Here is a 24,059-nt window from a genome sequence, read left to right as displayed (position 1 = left end):
TTTAGTTTTATCATGTCAGTTGAGAGCTCAGTAGGCTTACTTCATAAACAGCATTTATGATGTCACTGATAGTCAGGGCTGCCATCAGAAATTGTGGGGCCCGGTAATGAGAAAATAGGCAGGGCCCCCTCCCCGGAGTAAGGGACAAAGGTGGGCGGAATTGTGGATGTGGGTGGAGCTACTTCAGCGGTGAGGGACAGGGAGGGCTGGAGCTATTGGGAGCACAGGGATTAGACATGGTGGGGGGGCGGTGGCACAGGGGGCATGGAAGGCTGGACAAGGGGGGTACTGGGCTGGGAAGGGTGGCACAGGGCAGGGAAGGCTGTGGGGGCAAAGGGCAGGGAAGGCAGGCTGGCTGGAAGGGGGGCGCAGGGAAGGCTGGTATATTATTGTTAATATTACTATATCATCAATTCATTTTTTTTTGTCATATTCGAGATTTAGACAATTGCAAAAAAAAATACCTTTAAGCACCTTATAAATTTTGGTAGACACAGGCAGCCTGGGAGAAAGAGCATCGGCTGCATTTCCGGAGATAGAGGGGACCCAGGTAGCAGAGCTGCAGAGGTGTGGAATGCAGTGATGTGCGGTACCGCACGTCATCACTGGTGGAATGCACTCGGCAGCCAGAGAAGAAACGAAGAGTGTCGGTGGCATTTAAAACATAGAGCTGGCCACGAGCCAATCACAGCTCGCGGAATGGCAGCCAGCCAATCAGCAGCGGCTGCTGCGGATTGGCTGCTGTTCCACAAGCTATGATTGGCTGCAGTTCTGCGAGCCAATCAGCAGCGGCTGCTGCTGATTGGCTGGCTGCTGTTCCCAAGCTGTGATTGGCTTGCGGAACTGCAGCCAATAAGCAGCGTTCGCGAACGGCAGACTGCTTTTTTCTCTAGCTTCCAATGCATTCCACCACACCTCTGCTACCAGGGCCCCCTCTCTCTCCGGGCCCGGGACTCGAGTCCCCGCAGTCCCCCCCTGATGGCGGCCCTGCTGATAGTATACAACTGTTAGCAGCTGCATCTGCTGATATGACATCTCACATTGTAAGGTAAGTTCATGGTAGCACCTCCCATTATATATATATTACAGGGTGTGCAGTCCAGAAATCTTTCCCATATATGAAAGAGATTGTGACTGAAGGTGCTTGGGGAGGTGGTCAGATGGAGGGGGAGTCAGCCCCGGCCAGGAGATAAGTGCAGCCAGGAGCTGCCAGTGTTAAAAGAAAAGGAAACTACAAATGAGAATGAATAAAAACTGAAAATTAACTGCTTGGAGCAGCTGTCCCTGCCCTTTAGTGCCCTCTGCCATGGCACATGTCGCACCACCTTAGTTACAGCCCTGCTGATGATAACCACTGCATTACTCAGCTGAACATTTAGTAGTATCATCATCCATCATGTACATCATTCTTACCTACACTCCCCCGCACCTCTGGAAGTGTAGGAAGATCTCCCGCATCCTGCCCACTTCCTAGTGGAGAGGGCAGAATGGGGAGATTTAATGGGGAATTTGTGGGTCCATAGGGAGCGGGCAGGGCTAAATGACGCAAATTGTGTCGTTTAGACCCCCCCTCCTTGCGGACCTGCGAATCTTGGACTTTTCCGGTAAAGGGATGGGGCCTAATTACACCAACAGTCCGGCTTCCCTCCCCAAACCGGCCTGCAGCAGCAGCTCTCCGGGCTGCTGCCAAAAAGTATTTATACAAAGTCGGCAAGTATGATATAGACTTACTTTTGTGACCTGTAGTTGGCTTTTAAAGTGTTGGATCTCCAGCATTCTCAACTCATTCTGTTTCTGTAGTTCCTTCATCTGCTGGTCTTTTAATGTTAGATCTAAAAATAATGATTCAAAGAGGGATAGAATGAATGAAAGTCGCAAAGAACTGACATCTTACTTAATATGATCAGAAATTGCCCGGCCACCTCTATACAGACCACAAACTTTCTTATTACATTATCAGAACACCTTCCTAATCTATATCAAAACAATGGCTAACGTAGTAGGTGCGCAAAACCTGCAGCCTCTTATGTGGTATAAAAATAGGATCTCACTAAGGGGCCTATTCATCAACACTAAAATAACGTTTTCAAGGACATTTTCCTTAAATAACGTTATTTTGGTTTTCATGAACAGACTTAGCACAGGAAATATCACAGATATCTCCTTGCTAAGTTCCCCTGCGTTAATTGTATGGGGATGTGGAAAATTGTGGTATTCATCAAATTTGATGCAGTTACTATTCGCCACTGTGAGGTGGCGAATAGCAGAATCGACTTACCTGTATCACAAACTTACCGCATCTGTAGGCAGTGCTGCGCATGCGCTGGTTTTACAGATGTAACAGCGCATGCGCAGCACTGTTTCCAGATGCGATTAGGTAGTGTACGCAAAAATGACAGCTTTTTGGAATAGATACTTATGGAGAGGTGGAATGATGAATTCCACCTACACCTATAATTAGTAGAGATGAGCGGTTCGGATTCTGTGGAATCCGAACCGCTCCGAACATTGGGGATCCGAGTCCACCCGATCCCTGTTCGGGCGTTCACCGCCTGACTCGGATCCCCGTTCGGGGCCGAACGGCGGCCGCCTGATGTCGGATTCTCACTAGAGAATCCGACATCAGGGCTCCTATTGTGTAGGGCAGAGCGCTGTGATAGCGCTCTGCCCTACACAGACACAAACACACAGCCGCCAGCGGCAGCTGTGTGTTTGTCACAGCAGCCAATGAGAGTCACACAGACTCTCATTGGCTGCTGCACGGAGGGAGACGGCTGGAGCTCACACATGAGCTCCGTCTTCCGGCTCCCTCCGCAGTGTGTGACAGGCTCAGCAGAGCGGACTGCGCAGGAGCGGGGAATCAGGAATCAGGTAAGTTTTTTGGGTTTTTTTTACTTGTGAAAGTTGTGCAAGGGCTGGGGGCGCTACTGGGGGGGTCTGCTACTGGGGGGGCCTGCTACTGGGGGGGGCTATACTACTGGGGGGGGTCTGCTACTGGGGGGGGCTATAAAACTGGGGGGTCTGCTACTGGGGGGGGTCTGCTACTGGGGGTCCATACTACTGAGGGGCCTGCTACTGGGGGGGCTATACTACTGGGGGGGTCTGCTACTGGGGGGGGTCTGCTACTGGGGGTCCATACTACTGAGGGGCATGCTGTTGGGGGGGGCTATACTACTGGGGGGGGTCTGCTACTGGGGGGCCATACTACTGAGGGGCCTGCTACTGGGGGGGCCATACTACTGTGGGGGCATACTACTGGGGGGGGCCATACTACAGGGGGGCTACTACTGGGGCAGCCTACTACTGTGGGGGGCCTGCTACTGGGGCAGCCTACTACTGGGGGGGGCATACTACTGGGGGGGCCATACTACTGGGGGGGCTGCTAATGGGGGGCATACTACTGGGGGGGCTGCTAATGGGGGGCATACTACTGGGGGGGCCTGCTAATGGGGGGCATACTACTGGGGGGCATACTACTGGGGGCACTGCATAGGGGACCCTACTACTAAGGGGACTGCATAGGGGGCACCACTGCTGGGGGCATTGTGTAAGGGACACCGCTACTGTGGGCATTGTGTAAAAGGGGCACTACTGTGGGCATTGTGTAAAAGGGGCACTACTGTGTGTCGTAACATAAATAAGAGACACTACTTTATGGTGTAATGTGAATCAGGTCCTATGTGCGGTGTAATGTGAATAAGATTGTGCACTGTGACTCCTTGGGCCGTAGCCAACTATGTAAACAAGTACTGTGATTCTGCTGGCCGTACCCCACTGGGTGGGTGCACTACTTTTCATTTCTGCCACTGCTGTGTGGCAATGTGTCATAGATGTGCTTTATACTGTGGTGTCTGTGTCGTTGTGCTGCTGCTTTGTCGCTTAGTAACCAGTCAGCTCACTGCAACCTTTGGCCAATAATGTTGAAAACAATATTATAAGCTGTGATATGGTCTAAATTGACTGGAAATTAATGTTATTGAGGTTAATAATACTCTAGGAAGAAAAAAAAGACCAATTTATGTGATTTTAGCTTTTTTTGTCAATTTTTGTAAAAAAAATCCAAATCCAAATCCAAAGCCAGTCACCGCAGTTTGGCAAATCCAAATCCAAAGCCGGACGACGAATTAGAACCAAATCCAAATCCGGCAAAAATGGTCCGGCGCACATCCCTAATAATTAGGTAGAACTCCATGAGAGTTCTAAACCTAATTATCTCTAGAGAATTTTTAGATTTAATGAATAGGCCCCTCAATCCTTAATAATGCATACAAAATAGAGAATTTATGCCACAAGATGGCGCTGGATATACATATAATCAGTTTAGTTAATGGAAATAATGGATACTCAGTCCTTATATAGTGGTTCAGTATAAGAAAGGTCCTTCCAGCCAATTGTTCTTTCTATGTTGGGATCCCAAAGATTCTAGTAGTTCCCATATAAAAAAAAAACAAAAAAAACATATAGAACAACTTCTAAATGATGATGTAATAGTATAGACAATTTTCAGTTATATGCCAATATGTTGATGTGGTGGTATAATCGCCCAAATATGATAGGGTAAACGCGTACCCGAACTCACAAGTCAGAGTGTAGAACTAATCACATCAAGGTTTCTTTATCTTCTTGCTTTAAAGCGCTGCGGAATATGTGTGCGCTATACAAATAACTGGTAATAAATAATAAATAAACAATTGGCCGGAGGGACTTTTCTTATACTGAACCACTATATAAGGACTGATTATCCATTATTTCCATTAACTATACTGATTATATGTATATCCAGCGCCATCTTGTGGCATAATATTCTCTATTTTCTATACCTTCCTAATCTGTTTCCTCCTATCAAAAGCAATTGACAATGAAGAAAAAACAGATACCATTAGGAACATGGACAATTCTGACAAGCATGTTAGATATTAGATATTTTGTAATATACTGTTTAGTTTGCACTCATGTATTGATTCCTTGAATTATGGAGATTATTTATGAAGGAATGGAGCAGAGCCTTGGTAATACAGGTTGAGTCTCCCATATCCAAATATTCCGAAATACGGAATATTCCGAAATATATAATATTTTTTGCATGCCTGAGAAAGTGAAACCTTTGCTTTCTGATGGTTCAATGTACACAAACTTTGTTTAAAGCACAAAATTATTAAAATATAGCCTACAGGCTGTGTATATAAGGTGTCTATGAAACATAAATGAATTTCATGTATGTACACAAACTTTTTTTGATACACAAAATTCTTAAAAATATTGTATAAAATGACCTGCAGGCTGTGTGTATAAGGTGTATATAGAACATAAATGCATTCTGTGTTTAGATTTGGGTCCCATTCCCAAGATATCTCATTATGGTATGTAATTATTCCAAACAACAGAATATTCCGATATCCAAAATACCCCTGGTCCCAAGCATTTTGGATATGGGAGACTCAACCTGTAATGACAAATGTGGGCTGAACCCTACTGTAGCGTTAAATCTAATGGAAAAACCGCTACGGACATTGAGGCCCCTGAAAATGTTCTTATTACAGACTCTTTAGTATCTCTAATTCAACCTAGTATAATACCTCTTCTCCCAAACTTCCTACTTTATTGTAATTACCAGGACTGAATCAATTAATTAATCTTAAACAATAAAATTCCTATCAATTATTTAAATCCAATTAGCCGCAATAGTAAATTAGATGGGATGGTTGGTAACAGAGCACTTTATACTCTATATCATTTGTCTAGCCTGCTTAGGTACATATAGACACACCTATGTATGTGCATATTTGCATGTATTTGTATAAATCAGGACTTGAGCCAAGTATATATTACAGCTCCTGCAAGTCATGTGTAAAAACTAAACATGAAACCTGGCAAGGGTTTCACTTGGCATTGAAAGTGCCATTCTAAACTGAAGGACATAGACTGTAATGTAAACAGAACGGAAAGTATAACAATGTAGTGTATGAGTGCCACACCTTCCTTTGCTTGCAGGAGCTGGTCAGTGAGCTGCACAATGTCTAGTCTTGTCTGCTCCAACACTTTCTCCAGCTTTTTCCGTCCCCTAGAGGGTGAGATCCGCATTATATAATGTATAATTCTGATTCTATTCAATACATCTTTATATTTGAAATTGCTAATTGTTTTCAACCTTGGGGCCTGATTCAGAGCCACTCGTAAGCGGCAGCTCGTTCGCTCCGAGCGATGCTTGGCCAACTGCGCATGCGTACGGATCGTTATACGCATGCGCGAACCAGTCAGTGCGGTCGAAATTCATGTGCTCGCAAAATAGCGAATGCCTGACAATTTGAGTGACAGAATGAGGCGTATGTGGGTGGTAACAGGGGAAGGTGCTTGAAAACGGGGAGTGGAAATCAGAACGCAGGCGTGCTTAAAGGTCAAAACGGGCGTTTTATGGGTGTGCATAATTAAAACAGCAGCGTCATTGACCACGTCACTGGGTTATTTTATAGCCAGAACTGCTCGCAAAGTTGTGGTAGCAAAAACCGACCACAAGAATAGCGAGCAGTTCATACCCTGGTCGATGTACTCGATTAATCTAATAAATAGCGGACATGACGTAGGATGCGAGCGGCCAGGGGGCGTAGTTTCCCAAAAAACGACCGCAAGTTTTGTACGCGCGTTCAGACCTAGAGGCGTGAACAGACCGCAAACAGCGAACGGTTCATTTGAATAGCCACCCCTATTTTCAGGACGAGTGAGCGCTAATTGCGTCTGGCTCTGAATCAGGCCCTTAGATCCCTGTCTTCAAAAATATTATTTGTCTATTATCAGTAGTACAGTGAGTGATATAATTAAAACACAATTCAATCATACTTGCCTATTCTCCCGATTTGGGCGGGAGTCTCCCGAAAATCGGGTGACGCTCTGGCCCTCCCGCAAAAGCAGTCAATCCTCCCGGCTGACCCCTCCAGACCCCCCGCAAATAACATACAAATCCCCGCAGCAGGGGGGCAATGATGCGATTCACACTGAATCGCGTCATCGTGGCCCCCGCCCCGTTTCATAAAATGATGCGATTCTGTGGCCATGTCCCGCTCCACCCCTATTACCGGGTAGTATCACCGGCCACGCCCCACTCTATCGAGTCACGCCCCCCCTGCTTGTCCGACCTGGCTATCCCCTCCAGAAGGGGGCTGCCAGAATGTTGGCGAGCATGATTTCAATGGGCATTCCCCTGTATTGATGCCACAGATTACTTAGCTGTTTTTCAATTAACAATGCAAAATAACCTTGTTGTATATCAGATGAATTATCATAACTAAATGTTTTGTCACTTTCTACTTTGATTTAGGGGCCTATTTATCAATTTTTTTTCCTTAAAATGATTTTATGTTACCCTACTATGTACTATTAGCTCCATGCAGCAGATTTTACAGAAATCTCCGGCAAAGTGCTAATTAGCACTGCAGGCCGCAGTACCCTTTATTATCAATGGGGACTACAATCTCACCCCTATGTATCAAACTCTGAAATGCAAAGCGTTTCTGCTTCTACCTCACTTTTGTAACTTAGTAAATTGCATACCTGTCATGCGAAGATTTCCTGCAAAACATAAGCAGAGAGATACAACTGGTGATCACTGATATGGAAAGTCTATGCAATCACATATATAGTGCTGGAAAAACCAACGTAGTGCCCGATTCAGAGATGATACAGATGTGGTAGATGCTGCATATTTTGCAGCAGTTGCAATACCGCATCCGATTTTTAAACAGCAGAGATGCCTACTTACAGGGTCTAAGACTGTGCATTAGCGTCAATGTGCGTATTTAGACGCACCATCGAAATTTGCACCAGCAGTAAGGTAGGTGCACTTTAATTGTCTGAGTATGGCCTCCTGTGTGAGCGGCTGTGCATCTAAGAACACAGCCGTTTTCAGCAACACGCCAGCGCAAGCTTCGATTCCCCTCTGTTACCTCTCAGGAACGCCTCCTATAATTCTCAGACCCTGCGTCCGATTCAGTGCTGCGTCACTGTGCGCAGGACAATAGGGGTGCATGTGCAGTACAAAAAAACATTAGTCAAATATGTGCATGTTGGCACTGCGTCCACCTCTGAATCAGTGCCATAGTGTATATACTATGCTCTTATTCTAGTGGCCCCTTATTAACAGAGCCGTAAAAGCCCTGAAAAAAAATTCATATTGCTGCACATGGCAGACTGCACATGTGCAAGTGTAGGTTATCGCAGAGGTATCCTAATAAGAAAGACCACAGTCCCATTAACAAAATGGGGACAAGAGTATTCCGCATTATTTAGATAAATTAAGGATATATCTGTCTTGCCTTAACAATGTTTTATAATATTGATAATATGGAATGCAGTTGGCATCCCGGGGGTCGGGATAACGGCGATCAGAATCCCAGCACCAGTCGGAATCTCGGCTCCGGAATACTGATCGCTGACATTCCAATGGTAAGTATTAGGCTTGGGGCTAGAGTTAGAGTAGGGGATCGGGATTAGGGTTAGGCACTAGAGGGAGGGTTAGGGTTAGGCTGCTGGAGGGGAGGGTTAGGGATAGGCTGCGGGACGGGAGGGTTAGGGTTAGGCTGCAGGAAAGGAGAGTTAGAGTTAGGCTGTGGAACGGGATGGTTAGGGTTAGGCTGCAGGAAAGGAGAGTTAGAGTTAGGGGAAGGGAACTTACCTGAAGGCATCAGAATTCTGACTGTGGAGCTGCCGCTGTCAGTATTCTGCCCGCTGGCATCCCGACTGTCAGGATCCTGTACCCAACCCGATAATATAACAATAACAATATTAGAAGAACCTATTAGGGGTTGGGTATGGGATGCTGGTGCTCTGGATCCTTCCGGTCAGAATCCCGATGCCAGCATCCCGACAGCTGTTGTAAATATCCTATCCCTACCCCTAAACCTACCCCTCCCTGCACCCTAAACCTAACCTCCCCCTAGTGCTTATAACTAACCCTTTCCCATAGTGCCTAACCTTTAACCTCCCCCTAGTGCCTAACCCTTACCCTCCCCTAGTAACTAACGCCTAACCCTCCCCCTAACCCCACTACATACCATCAGGATGCCAGCAGTCGGGAAGCTGGTGCCGGGATTCTGACTGGTGTCGGGATTCCGGCACATCCATTCTGACTGGTGTCGGCATTCAGGAGTCGGCATTCTGAGCATCAGCATCCCGACAGCCGGGACTTCAAGTACCTCCCCATAATAGACCCCTGAGACCAGGTCTGTCTATGAATAACACTTATAAAGTTTAAGTTTGTGACAGTAAGATTTGCTGCTGCTGCTACACAGTTAAGGGTATGGGAGCTGTAAGTCAGTGTGCACTATGCAGGGTTTTGCACACAGGCCAGAGGTTCCCAAACACGGTCCTCAAGGCTCCCGACAGTTCAGGTTAGATATATCCAGTTGAGTACAGGTGACTTAACTAGTACCTTAATCAATTTGATTTAACCACCTGTGCTCAACCATGGATATCTCTAAAACCTGAACTGTTGGGGAGCCTTGAGGACCATGTTTCTGACAAAGGCAAATATATGCCCCAGGCCAGTGGTTCCCAAACATGGTCCTCAAGGCACCCTTAAGCTGGCCACACATCTAAAGATTATCTGTCCAACCAGCCAACTAGTTGATTAGTTGGAATGAAAATCTGGTAATGTATGGGAGTAACTGATGATCAGCAATTTGCTCCTAAATGCCAGAAAACAGATGAAAATGGTCGTTCAGACAAGTTTGTTAAATGTTTGATCTAAACAATTTGTTCAAACAACAGTTTCTGTCCATTTTACGGCGTTTGGGAGCAAATTGCTGATTGTCATTTGCTTTCATACGTTACCAGATTTTCATTACAACCAATCAACTAGTTGGCTGGTTGGACAGAATCTTTAGATGTGTGGCCAGCTTAACAGTCCAGGTTTTAAGAATATCCATGGCAGAGTACAGATGGTTAAATCAAACTGACTGGGGTACTAATAATTTACCTGTGCTCAATTATGGATATCTTTAAAACCTGGATCATTAGGGTGTTTTGGGGACGGAGTTTGGACAATTAAACTTCTGGACTAATAAAAAATGTAATACAAGTTAAAAATATATAAGAAGCCCCCCCAGATAATATACACCCTCACTTCTGGCACCTGTAACTTTCTATAAACTAAAGTAATAACTAAAGTAATTTGTGTTTATTAAGTATATAAACATTATATAAAACACAAAGGGTATTTAGAGAAAAAAACACAGCTTTGGCTCTAATGGAAAAATGGCCAATAGTTAAGCCAGAGGTTCCCAAACTCTGCCATTACAAACCCGGTTTTAAGGATATCCATGCTTGAGCACAGGTGACTTAATTAGTACCTCAGTCAATTTAATTTAACCATCTGGGCTCAAGCATCCTTAAACCTGGACTGTAATGGCGGAGTTTGGGAACCTCTGCCCTAGGCGGGAAAATTAGGTGAAATAACAATAACCTGAATGTGAGCATATTCTGTGGTTAGTAAATAATCCTTAGTATACTGTGGGCCTGATTCAGAGATGTACGCAAATCCGATATTTACATTGTCAACCGATTATCAGTAAACTGTGCATGTGTCTAAGTCGAACTGCGCATGCGTCAAGGTAGCGTCTTCGCTCGCACCAACATTTTACCCGCAGTGTGATTGACACTCAGGGACTGTTTGTGGGAGGAAATGTAGGAGTAGTGGCAAAAACACAAGTCTGACGCGACCACATCTGGGGCACGTCACAGCCTGCGTCTGCGATCTCGTACGCAATAAAATAGTTTTGACGTCTCAATGCACTCGGCCATTCTGTGTGACCATAGGGTTACTCAGAAGGTAAATTAATGAAGGTATGCGACCGATGCTGCGTCTTTGTATGTAGTTGCTTGGATTTGTGGTGCCGCGTGTGGGCATCTCGATACAAATCCCGGTGGCTGCGACATTTGCATATTTTTGCACAACCATTGCGTACACAGACGCAGCAGCAGCGGCATTGGCGTCCATCTCTGAATCAGGCCCTGTGTTCCCTAATTCTATAGAATACAGCTGCACAAATGGAATCGGTATGGATCGATTCCCGGCAGCGCCTGGCCGACATCAGCAGAGTTCCCGGCAGCGGAAGCCCGACAGCACTGGAAATCCTGATCGTGGATAAGTAAGTATTCTCTAACCTAACCTAAACCCCTAACCCTAACCCTCCTTAGGGGTGCCTAACCCTAACCTCCCCCCCAAGTGCCTAACCCTAATCCCCCCTCTAAGTGCCTAACCCTAACCCCCCCTTCCCCGCTGTCCCCCGGGGGGGTGCCTAACCCTAACCCTCCCTCCCCCTAGCCTAACCCTAACCCTCCCGGGGGGGTGCCTAACCCTAAGTCCCCCCCGGGTGGCCTAATCCTAACCCTCCCCCCGCGGCTGTCCGCCCGCGATGCCTGGCATCCCTTCAATCGGGATGCCGGGCGCCGGTTTCCCGGGATTTCATCCCTCGCCGGGTTATGACAGTCGGGAAGCTGGCTGCGGTATTAAGGCAGCCGGCTTCCCGATTGTATACCGCACAAACATGCTGCAATTTCCCCTATTTGGTACTAAAATGAGATGTTGCCCAGAATGCTGCACTTTGCATGTTTTTAGCCATGTAACACATGAAATAAATGATTTGCTTCTGACTCACCATTTACCCTGGGTTCCTGCAGATATTGTCTGACTCATGTAATTCATGATGCCAGTGTGAATATCAGCTAGACGGGACATTGCAGCTTCTGCAGATCTCACTGCTCCAGTTACCTGAAAATGCACAAATCAAGCGGAACTAAATAGTAACTCTATAGTCTCAGCTTTTGGTGACTTTACTGCTATGCTATTTCTAAAATAGGCAAGTTATATCATATAACTTATATGGTAAAAGCTAAGTATAATTTAAACAATTAAAAAAGGCACTTCTGGAACTGTTAGCCCAGTATTTTTGTACAAAAATATAGTTTTACCTTATTAGTTTTGCAAAATAAAATAAATGTGTGTCCCACCCCCAACAACTTCTTTTCTTAAGAGCAGAGGGTGGCATATCTTGCTCCCTTCAGTATGAGAGTGTGGTACTTACATGCCCTCCCAGAACTTGAGGGAAGTTCCCTGGATCAGCGGATGAGTAGGAGTTCTTCCTGCATTCCACCCACTTCCTAGTGAAGTGGGCAGGAAGTGGAGTATAATGCTGGGAATGGCGGGCACATGGGAAGGGTGTAGGGCCAATATGACACCCCTTCTCCCATCAGCTGTTCTTCGCAGAGCAGACAACAAAGGTAAGTAAGTATGGAGTGTGGCAGTGACACATAGCTCAGCGCCACATTCCCAGCCCATCACTGACATTGCGTCACAGGTAAGAAGCTGCCAGATGATTCTCCTCCATGTCAGTGGCCATGGCACTGCGGGGGCTTTAAAACACTGGATGAATGAATAACATTATATAGGTTTTCCTAATGGGAACGACAGCCCTCTCATACAGTGTAAAAACAGAAGATCATATCCTAGGTTTTATCTATAAACATGAATATGTAAGATGGTGCAGTTTGCCCAATAATGCTATTAACGGAAATTGACTGTCCCAGGTTTCAAAGGCAAAATAAACTTTTGGACAAATACCAAACCTCTCACCTGTTAACACCGAATAGCCAATTGGGGGATGGGTCCGACATGGGCAAAATCCCACTTTATCTAAAGCTGGGAGCCACTGCAAACCAATTATGCTATGAACTTGCTTAATAAGAATTTCAATAATTGGAGCTATTATTATTATCAATATTATTCTCCTATGTTAGAGGACAAAATAGACTCCCTCCTCCTACCCTGCAAGCTCCCATTACGATTTGCTCCTAGCTTCAGATAATGGGAAATCTGGGTAATGGGTAAATGGGGGGTTGGGCAGGTACAGTAAGAAGGTATTTGACCAAAAGTTTCTCTTTTCAACAGAGACCAACTTTACAGTACAATTTTACTACTGTAAGTATGCAATAATAATAGTCTATGACTTTTTCTGTGATTTGTACTTAAAGTAGGAATTCAAATAAATATATATTTCTTAAAGTAATAAGATTTAATAATTTTGTCCCTTCTTGTTTAAAGTTTAGATGCAAATTGGGCTTTGGTTTTGAGTTTATTTGGTGTTTGGCACAACATTGTATTATTGGGTTTGGTATTAGGACGAAGCCAAAAATATGGCTTTAGTGTGTACCATGGTTTATCACTACTAAAAAACATTAACAGTTTAGTTCATTTGTCCAACTGAACCACAATCTTACCTGATATGCTATACCATCCAAATCCAAATTAGCCTGTCTAGGCTGGTGGTCGCCTTCTTCTCCTCCAATATTGGAATAGAGGCTGAAAAACTGACGAGATCCTATGTTAGAAATTTAACTTCACAGGCATGTCTGTGTATCAGCCTAGTTCCAGCAGCGCAACTACCTATGGTGGCAGATGTGCAGCTGCTAAGGGATCACTTTCCCTGTCAAATCTCCATGCAGCAGTACTGGGGCTGCTGCACCCAATTTCTATTCTTCTCAAGCATATTAAGACCCACTCTGTGGATCCTGCAATGCTGACCAAAACAAAGGATATGATTGGATAACAGTGCGGGCAGTTTCCTATATGGTCTTGGATACTATGACAGTAAAAAATGATCTTCAGTAAGCTGGAGAAGGTGAGACATTGGGCAAAATTTACTAAGCGGCAGTTTGACGGCGGTGTCTATTCTATTCTAAACCCCGGCGGTTTGGTGGTGGTTTCTATTCTATTCTAAACCCCGGGGGTTTGGTGGCAGTTTTGCAGCAGTTTCTAAATGACAGCCCTGTTCTATTCTATTCTAAAATGTGTTTTGACTGTGGTTTGGCGGCGGTTTTGCTATCTGCAGATTTACTAAGGCCAAAACCACTGCAAAACTGCCATCAAAACACATTTTAGAATAAATTAGAACAGGGCTGTCATTTAGAAACTGCTGCAAAACCGCCACCAAACCCCCGGGGTTTAGAATAGAATAGAAACTGCCAACAAACCGCCAGGGTTTAGAATAGAATAGAAACCGCAGCTTAGTAAATTTTGCCAATTGTCTTTACATAAGGGCTCTTATTACATTTTGTCATGGGGCCTGCAAATGTTTACTTACACCCAGTAAATTTGCTACACGCGTGTGTGCGTGCATGCACGGTTGACAGTTCTTTGGTTTGTAGGAGCAATTACTACATAGCTTCAAACATTTTATTTCTTTAGCTATGCCTTGCACTGGGAATATTATACATGCTACTATTAAGCCTAAACACAGTGCCACACTCCCAGTCTGAGGAGCAGAGGATTCCTCCCCATTTCTTCTCTGTTAAAGTAAGAGCAGCAGGAGTTGGAGTACCAAAATGGTTTAATGAGCCATTTGCAGTTTTATTGTACAGAGTGTGTGTACTTCCACGTGCATGGCTTAATCTTTGTGACAGAACACTACAGGCATCAGTTCTGATTTTATGCAGATCAGACATGAACAAAATATGAGATATGGTAAGAACTTACCCTTGTTATCTCTATTTCTACGAAGTCCATAGGGTTCCACAGGATACCTTGGGGTATAGGTGTGACGTCAGTCGCAGGGCACCAAAGAGTTAAGCTTTCAGCCTCCCAGGATGCACTAGGTCCCCCTCCTATACCCCGCCCCCGGGCCAAGGCACCTCATTTAGTTACCAAGCCATAGGCCGGAGGAGGAGAAGGAAGAGAGAGAACAAAGATCTGGACACATACAAGAATCACATTCTCACCAGAGGGAGACGGAAAACCGGTGACCAGAGCAAAGCCCATCTGCAGCACAGGTGCGACAGGGCGGGAGTCCTGTGGAACCCTATGGACTTCGTAGAAATAGAGATAACAAGGGTAAGTTCTTACCATATCTCATATTTTCTACTTCAGGGTCCATAGGGTATCCACAGGATACCTTGGGGATGTCCCAAAGCAGTATCCTTTAAGGGTGGGGACGCTCCTGTGCAGAAAGGAGAATCCGCCGCCCGAAGGAAGCATCCTGAGAGGCGAAGGTGTCAAACCTGTAATACCTCACGAAGGTATGGACAGAAGACCACGTAGCAGCCTTGCAGATCTGAACTGCCGAGGCACCACGTCGAGCTGCCCACGAAGGACCCACAGACCTAGTGGAATGAGCCTTCAGAGAAGGAGGGACCGGTAGGCCTTCATGAAGATAAGCTTCAGAAATAGCCATACGGATCAAGGCTGCCAAAGTTTGCTTTGAAGCAGGCCAACCCTTTTTACAGAAGCCATAGAGGACAACAAAGCGTCCGACTTCCTAAACAAAGAAGTGCGGTCAACATAAGTCCTTAAGGCCCGCACAACATCCAAAGAGGCCTCACCCACGGAAAGACCCGGTGAGTTAAAGGCCGGAACAACTATTTCCTCGTTAACATGAAACTGGGAAACAACTTTGGGAAGAAACTCGGGCCGAGCGCGGAGCACTGCCCTGTTCCCATGAAAAACCAAGAAAGGGGGTCTACAAGAAAGAGCCCCTAACTCAGAAACACGTCTGGCTGAAGCAACGGCCAGAAGGAAAACAGTCTTAGCTGTTAGCCATTTAATATCCACTGAGCCCAGTGGTTCAAACGGCGGTCCTTGGAGAGCCCTCAGGACCACAGCCAAATCCCAAGGCGCCACAGGTGGAACAAAGGGCGGCTGAATACGGAGAACACCTTGCATAAAGGTGCGCACATCCGGGATTGTAGCAATCCTACGGTGAAACCAGACAGATAGGGCCGAAACCTGTACCTTCAAAGAAGCAAGGCGAAGCCCATGATCTAGTCCCGCTTGCAGGAAGGCGAGAATCCGAGACAGACGAAACTCCCGCGGTGCATAACCTCTCGGTCGACACCACTGGAAGAACGTATGCCACACGCGATGGTATATCCTCGCGGAAGACGGTTTCCGAGCTCGTAACATGGTACGCACCACAGAGCTGGCAAACCCCCAGGACCTCAGCATGGCCGTCTCAACAGCCACGCCGCCAAAGACAGCCGAGTCAGGTCCGGGTGAAGACAAGGACCCTGAGACAGAAGGTCCGGTCGTAGCGGCAACCGCAGAGGACTGTCCACGGACAGACCCTGAAGGTCTGAGAACCAGTGCCGTCTGGGCCACGCGGGAGCTATCAACAGGAGCGTCCCTCCTTCCTGTTTGAATTTCCGGATTACCCGTGGAAGAAGGGAGACCGGAGGGAACAGGTATGCGAACCTGAACGTCCACCGGACGGACAGAGCATCCACCAGAGACGCCCCTTCGTCTCTTGTGCGAGACCCGTACACCGGCCACTTGTTGTTGTGCCGGGACGCCATGAGGTCGATTTCTGGAAGACCCCACCTGTCCACCAGTAGTTGAAAAACGTCCGGGTGCAGGGACCATTCCCCTGGATGAACGTCCTGGCGACTTAGAAAGTCCGCCTCCCAATTTAGCACTCCCGGGATGAAGACCGCTGATATGGCCGGAAGATTGCGCTCCGCCCAAACCAGGATCCGAGAGACCTCTACGAGAGCCGCCCGACTGCGAGTTCCTCCTTGCCTGTTTATGTAGGCCACGGTGGTAGCATTGTCCGACTGGACCTGCACCGGGTGACCCTGGAGAAACCGCTGTGCCTGCAGGAGAGCATTGAAGACCGCACGGAGTTCCAAGATATTTATTGGAAGCTCCGCTTCTGTCGGTGTCCACCTGCCCTGGAACAAGTGTGGACCCGAAACTGCTCCCCAGCCCCGAAGACTGGCGTCCGTTGTCAACAGGACCCAATTTGGAACCCAGAACGGACGTCCCTTGTTGAGGTGGGTCGTCTTTAACCACCACGCAAGGGACAGGCGAACCTCCGGGGTGAGCACAATCGTCTGGAACTTCAGAGACTGAGGCAGCCCGTTCCACTTGGACAGGATCAGGTGCTGCAGAGGTCTAGAGTGAAACTGGGCGTATTCCACCATGTCGAACACCGACACCATGGAGTCCAGTAACCTCATCGCCGAGTGTAAGGACACCCGGCGGCTGTGCAGACAACTGCGCACCCTTGACTGTAAAGCAGAGATCTTGTCCTCCGTCACGAAGATCCTTTGCTGTCCCGAGTCCAATAAGGCTCCAAGATGCAGAATCCTCCGAGACGGGATTAGAGTGGACTTCTGCCAGTTGATTAGCCAGCCGTGCCGTTGCAGCAGTGCAATGGTCAGGTCCAAGTGGTGTAACAGGAGCTCTGGAGATCCTGCCACCAATAACAGGTCGTCCAAGTACGGCAACATGCGGACTCCTTGCAGCCGCAGAGAAGCCGCCATGACCGCCATAGCGTCCTGTATGTCCAATGACACCATGTAGTCCCCAGGTTCCAGCGCCAGAATGATGGACCGTAGGGTCTCCATCCGAAACTTCGGGACCCGCAAAGACTTGTTGAGTGCTTTGAGGTTGAGAATCGGACGATATGACCCATTGGGTTTCTGTACCAAAAATAGATTTGAATAGAAACCCTGGCCCCTCTGGGAGAATGGAACAGGCACTATAACTCCAGCCTGGAGCATAGTGTGCAATACCTTCCGCAGCTCCGTAGCCTTGTTCCGGTCTGATGGTAGACCCGTGGTGAAGAATCGAGCCGGGGGTCTGTGCCGGAAGGAGAGGGCGTACCCGTGAGAGACCACCTCCAGAACCCAAGTGTCTGTCGTAGTGAACGACCAACACCGGGAGAACTGCAGCAGGCGGCCTCCCACCCTGGGATCCCCCAAGGGGAGACCCGGACCGTCAGGCCGCAGGCTTGTCATCTGGCTTGGGGGCCGGACGTCTGGTACTCCATGCCTGTTTCCGGGGCTTGACCGATTTCTTAGGGCCAGCCTGTCGAGGAAACGACTGTGGTTTGGGCCTGCCCTGGGCCCTAGATGACCGAAAGGATGATGGTCCAGAACCAGAAGGAGCAGCGGCCGACGGGAGACAAGCAGATTTGGCTGCCGCCAGCGTGGCCACAATCTTATCCAGATCCGGACCGAAGAGAACTTCTCCGGTAAACGGCAACGCTTCCAGACCTTTCTTGGATCTGCGTCCGCCTTCCAGGATCGCAGCCACAAGGTGCGACGAGCAGCTACCTCTGCTGAAGAAATTCTAGACACCAGAGTACTAATGTCTAGAGCCGCCTCGTTGATGTAGGTGGCCGAATCACGGAGATTGCCAATCAACTCCGCTTGTTCGGCCGGACAGTCGGATTCAAAAGAAGCCTCTAATGAATCCGCCCAGCGCTCCATCGCTCTGGCAACCCAGCAAATGGCCATAGCCGGCCGTGCTGCCCCCCCTGCAAGGGAATAAGCGGACTTCAGGCAGATTTCTACCTTGCGGTCCGTAGCATCCTTAAGGGAGGACATGGATGGCATCGGCAATGTGGCACTACGGACAAGACGGGTCACGTGAGAATCCACCTGTGGAGGGGATTCACACTTAGCAAAATAATTATCCGCGAACGGATAAGCCACCGCCAGGCGTCTCTGCGGCTGGTATCTTTTGCCAGGTTGTTTCCACGCCTCCTCTAAATGGTCCACCAACTGACCCGAAAGAGGAAAGACTGTGGCATCGCCCTTCACATCTTTGAAAAAGGCATACTTAGATTTAGCCGCTGGGGGAACTTCGTCCTCAATCACCAAGGCTGTGCGGACCGCCCGAATAAGTCCAGGAATATATACTTTGGACTTAGCATCAGCGTCCTTAGTATGGAAAGGTTCCTGATCGTAAGGATCCAGAATCTCCCCATCATCAGACGTCCCTTCGTCATCCTCATAAGGAGCGGACAGAGACGCCACCGGCCTTTTATGAGGCCGCATCACAGACTCCCCTTGCAACACATCCGACAAGTGCTGTAAAGAACTCGTCAGGGAGTTAACCCACGCTGGCTCCTGAGAATCCGGGAGCGGGGAAATAGGGAGACTGTGGGGTACCACCAATTGTCGTGGGAACCCCTGCATGGGTGACGACACCACAGACTGCTGGGACAAACCCATCGGAGTAAACGCGGGCTGCGGAGCTAACTGGCCCACTAAAGCTGTTAACGCCTGAGCGAAACAAGCCCAGGGCGGCTCCTGTACCGGTGCTGTAACCGTAATAGGCCGCGCCATGGACAAACACTGCCGGCAAAGGCCCTCCGCGCTACCCTCCCCCTCCGCTAACGGTACTTTGCACGTGGTACACTGTAGCCGGAGGGGAAAATCACTTTCAGACATGATGGCAACACGTATGTGACCTCTCTCACCAATTAAGTATTAAATAGGCGAGAGACCACCCTGCAGCACCGCACCGCAAGGGCTTTAGCAGAAAGAACAGGGACAGTAATAAAGCTGACAGTTTAGAGAAGAATAGTTACAGGCAGCGCTAGCACAGTCACATACAATGCAGAGAAATAACTTTTCCTGCACTAACAGCGCTGATCACTCAACTACACAGACACAGGGCCTGGTAGGACACAGCGCTGCATACACATACCTGAGCCACAGCGGAGGAGAGGTATGCGGGGGGACCCAGACCACGATGCTTCCTTCCAGACTTCCAGCAGCGTTCACCATGCGTTGCAGAGAAGATGGCCGCCGAGGAGCAGAGAGAAGCTGGCCTGGGGGAGGAGCGCTGACACAGGACCAGTCAGCACAGTGCAGAGAGGGCTGTGTGCAGCGGGGGAGGCGCCGGCTGTGAGACAGGGAAGGCGCGCTCCCCTGGCATGCATTTAACCCCTGGGACGCCGCAGCGCTACCGCTCTGCTGCGGTCCGCTGTCCCAGGGGGTAGTGGAAGCGCAGGTTGGTCGCCTGGCTCCACGCTGCAGCCAGTCCCCAGGGAGCCCCCTGCCTGGGGACTTAGGACCATGTGATCAGCGGGGACCCACCGCGGGACCCCGCTGCTTACCTCTGTCCCCCTTGAATCCGGCCATGGTCCGGAGCATCTGGGGTCACCGCTAGCTGTGACCCCAGACGCCCACCAGCATCCCCGGATCAGTACCGGCGTTCTGGTACCGGCGGGGTGTAGGGAAGACAGCATGGACGTCAGGACTGACTGTCCATGCTGTTCATCCAGATGTGCAGCCACAGCTGCATGAAGAAAAAGCTTCAGGGGCTCTTCTAGCCCCCACTCCAACAGGTGCACCCGACTCCGGCCGGGCACCAAACTAAACTGAGGTGCCTTGGCCCGGGGGCGGGGTATAGGAGGGGGACCTAGTGCATCCTGGGAGGCTGAAAGCTTAACTCTTTGGTGCCCTGCGACTGACGTCACACCTATACCCCAAGGTATCCTGTGGATACCCTATGGACCCTGAAGTAGAAATTTAGAATGCAGTGGCTGCCTTCAATTGGCTCCCCTCCTTTTTTGTGCCTTTAGACTGACTAAACTGCCAGTGATATAAGGCCTATCTTTGTAATAGGAAATGTCCTAAAATATTGGTATTATGAGGGGATTATCACAAATAAAAATGATAAACAGGAATATATGGAGAGGAGATATGGAAAAGGGACAGAGACAAAAAGAATGGATCTACAGATACACTCAGCTGTGCACGCAGATATAATATCACATGTATACACGCAAAGAATGATTTTGTTAACAATTTAATTTCATCTGAATATTTACTTGAGATGAATGCACTGAAAATTAAAACAAACTTAGGTGTCAATCCTATTCCACGCAATGTTCTCGTGGGTGCGAGCTATCGCGGCAACGGGCACGTTTCACGGAATCACAGATAAGCCTAAAAGTGCTCGCAACCCCATAGGGCTCCGAGTAAAATTAAGCGAATTCGGGCTTGGAGACGGCCGTGAAGGGTGCTAGGTGACGGTCCGTTGCCGTTTAATGCCGTTGCAACTGTAACTCGCACCCTTCGCATGGACTAGGATTGACCTGTAAACTTGCCTTTGAGATTCTCCTCAAACACAAAATAATGCAAATACAATAGTCATGTATCAAGTAAAGCTGCCTGTGCTACCCGGGCAGCAATACAATACAAATGTATGCCCATGTCTCCAACAGACCTCTTGTAGTTGTGTCAGGAGATGTCTCCTTTGCCCGCAGGTCTCCTGATATCCCACAATGAAGACTGTTAGCTTCTGCTGGTATTTCCTCTTCTGATCCTGGTCATGCAGGACGTTCTCCAGCTCATCCTGTACACAGAAAGCAGCTAGATCACAGTAATGTATCTCTATAGTATTTCTCACTTCCGCGAGAGACAAAAATAGAGGCATTAAGTGACCTCAGCTAGTAATATAAAGTCGAGACTGTATTACAACCAATCCAAAGGAAATATTTACATAGTAAGGATCTCTTGATGGAGATTTAGGGGTATTTGTAATATTGTGTTGTTTTCATTTATCTCTCTGCTGGCTGTGCTTCACAATTCAGCTGCAGTGTCTTGATATATAGGGGAACAAATTGTTGCATTCTACAGTAGTAACACAGCCCATGCTGCAGTATGCTATAATAGATGATAGCACAACCATCTAATAGACTGATACAAGTGTAGCCATTCCGTTGGAAGCAAATGTTTGCAGATCATGCAACTGAGCCAATTACATTTGTCGGATGACAAGTGTAGTTATGATAAAAGCTATGTGATTGGTTAACTGCACCAATTACAATTTAATAAACAACTTACTTGCAGTCACCAACTTTAAGGCCATTAATATTGTGTAAAAGAGGATATGTACAGGGAAATATAGGCGGGTTGACTAGTGCAATAGATGGTTACTGTAATGATTAATAAATGAAACAACTATAACATTCTTAGTTAAATGACTGAATGGTTAAATTCAGTCATTTAACTAAGAATGTTATGGTTGTTTCATTTTTTAGTAGTGATAAACCATGGTATACTGACACCTCCAAGATGAAGCTCACACTCTGGTTTAACCATCTGCTTTATTTGTCAGAATGACAGACAACGTTCACATAAGAAATACAATTTCTTCTTGGTGATCCCTACTACTAAAGCTAACATAGCCAAACTGACTATCAGATCAACCAGTTAGTCCGGCTTCCAATACCACACCCACAGGAACCAGCACCTTTTTAAAGGCTAAGCTACACCCCAGCTCTATCCCAATTGGATGGCATTAGCTGAATAGCTCAGGTGCTCTGTTTGGCTTGTCTCTACCCTGCTAGCATCAGTGAAAGCTGAATTCTTTATAAAGGCATATATGGGGTCTATTCACTTAGCCTTGGAGAGAGATAAAGTACCAACTAAGCTCCTAACTGCCATTTTTCAACCAGCATGTAAAGTGACAGTTAGGAGCTAATTGGTTGGTACTTTATCTCTTCCCACTTTATCTTTCTTCAAGACTTAGAGAATAGACCCCAAGGTAAGTTATTCACTTTGCACTATATAGGAAGGGGTGGACAGGTGAGGGGAGGGAAGGGGGAAAGTTAGCAGGGAAAGATATGCGCCCTGGTGCCTTCCACAAGTAATAGATACAAATATAACGTGTCACCCACACAGAAGAAGGCGACACTCATGGTTTTCAGACTCGTGATGTATTAAATACCACCAGAGGTATTTTAATGTAGCATGAAACTGAGGCTTGAGATCTCGAGTGCTGGCTCTTCCATGTTCTTGAAATATTGCATTTGTGAATGTATGTATGTATGTATGTATGTACAGTATGTATTTATGAACATTAGCATTCTGGTGGTAATGCTACATGCTAGTATTATTTGTCTAACAAGGCAGGTTACATATGTGGGTGGTAATATATTATTAGTATTCCTACTATCTACTGCTCACCATATCTTCCAGTATCTCCATGTCAGGATTTTGTTTGTTGCTGTAGATACTGTTGTGTGTTCGTTCAAAAGTCTGAATCATCTGATAGAAAAACTCAGTTTCAATTTCTCTACATATATGGTGATCAACAGCCATTAACATGACGTTTTTATTATACTCATATATGTCTCTTGTATTGAAGTAAAGAAAATGGGTGGCTATGTAACACAATGAGTCACCATAACTGGACAGACCTAATTCACTGCAGAGAATGGAGTATGACTGGAAGTTGCTATGTGCCAGACTAGGAGTTTATTTACTATGCGTCAGGTCCTAAAGACTGGCGCTTCCTATTTTGTTTATATCCAAAATGTAAATGGGCAATGATTTTACTAGCTAAACATGGCTAGCAAATCATTGCCCTTTTAAATCTTGGGTATAAACATGATCAGCAGTGCCAGTTTTAGAACCAATCTCTTAGTAAATAAACCTCTAGAACTGCCTTCAGTTCCAAACAACTGTATCCAACTAATTCATAGCAATGCTTTCTCTCACCACGAGCCTGGACTTGAACAACTATTCCTAAATAAGTCACACCTGGATAGCTTCATTACAGAAGTTCATATACAGAAATAATTGAATATGTTATACAATATTATGAAATAACATACAAGAAAATGTCTGAACTTTGTATTTATTTATCTGGACTGTTTATCTTGTAATACTCAGCATACAAGGGTCACATCATCGGTGACCTGGTCCATACCAACAGCAGTGTAGTGGTATGTGAAATCTCTCTCCTCTTATCTTGCTCTTTAGTAACTGATCTTACCATGTTCTTTCATTGATAATTGATGGAAATCTCACCCTATCCACCCGCTGCTTTATCCTAGTCACTTCCTCTGTGATCTGGTCGGCTCTCCGGGCCATTCTGGATACGTTATTAGATGCTATAACAGCTATTGCAGGATCATCAGTCCCTTCAATCCAGCCAGGTCTGGAATCCATTTCGAAATGACCTGTCAATAAACAAACATAGGGAGAGATTTATCAAAGCTTGGAGAGAAATAAAGTGGAGAGATAAAGCAGCAACCAATGAGCTCCTAACTCTCATTTTACAGGCTGTGTTTGAAATATGACAGTTAGGAGCTGATTGGTTGATATTTTATCTCTCTCCACTTTATTTTTCGCTCCAAGCTTTGATAAATCTCTCCCATAATTGTATCTTCTCTTGTGCTCTGATCCCAATATCCGTGTTTAATTCTGCTGAATGGAACAACCGCAAATATAGTTTTTCCTCTCTGCAAAAACTATTGATAAATCATCCTATG

General features: G+C 46.8%; 1 protein-coding gene across 1 annotated transcript in view; it reads right to left on the bottom strand.

Moving 5' to 3' along the window:
• Positions 1-23,736, bottom strand: part of LOC148540410 (uncharacterized) — a 117,795-nt gene extending 94,059 nt beyond the window's left edge. Inside the window, exons 1-8 of the mRNA XM_088443704.1 lie at positions 23,596-23,736; positions 22,750-22,830; positions 21,005-21,133; positions 13,267-13,356; positions 11,649-11,761; positions 7,546-7,563; positions 5,976-6,061; positions 1,732-1,832 (exon numbers count right to left, since the gene is read on the bottom strand). Coding sequence (XP_088299830.1) covers positions 1,732-1,832; positions 5,976-6,061; positions 7,546-7,563; positions 11,649-11,761; positions 13,267-13,356; positions 21,005-21,133; positions 22,750-22,830; positions 23,596-23,736 — 759 coding nt within the window. The remainder of the gene's footprint in view (positions 1-1,731; positions 1,833-5,975; positions 6,062-7,545; positions 7,564-11,648; positions 11,762-13,266; positions 13,357-21,004; positions 21,134-22,749; positions 22,831-23,595) is intronic.
• Between the last annotated feature and the right edge of the window lie 323 nt (positions 23,737-24,059).

Source organism: Taudactylus pleione, unplaced genomic scaffold (assembly GCF_031769625.1).
Source record: "Taudactylus pleione unplaced genomic scaffold, aTauple2 ptg000019l, whole genome shotgun sequence".
In the NCBI taxonomy this organism is placed as follows: Eukaryota; Metazoa; Chordata; class Amphibia; order Anura; family Myobatrachidae; genus Taudactylus; species Taudactylus pleione.
This window is presented reverse-complemented; position numbering and strand designations above follow the sequence as displayed.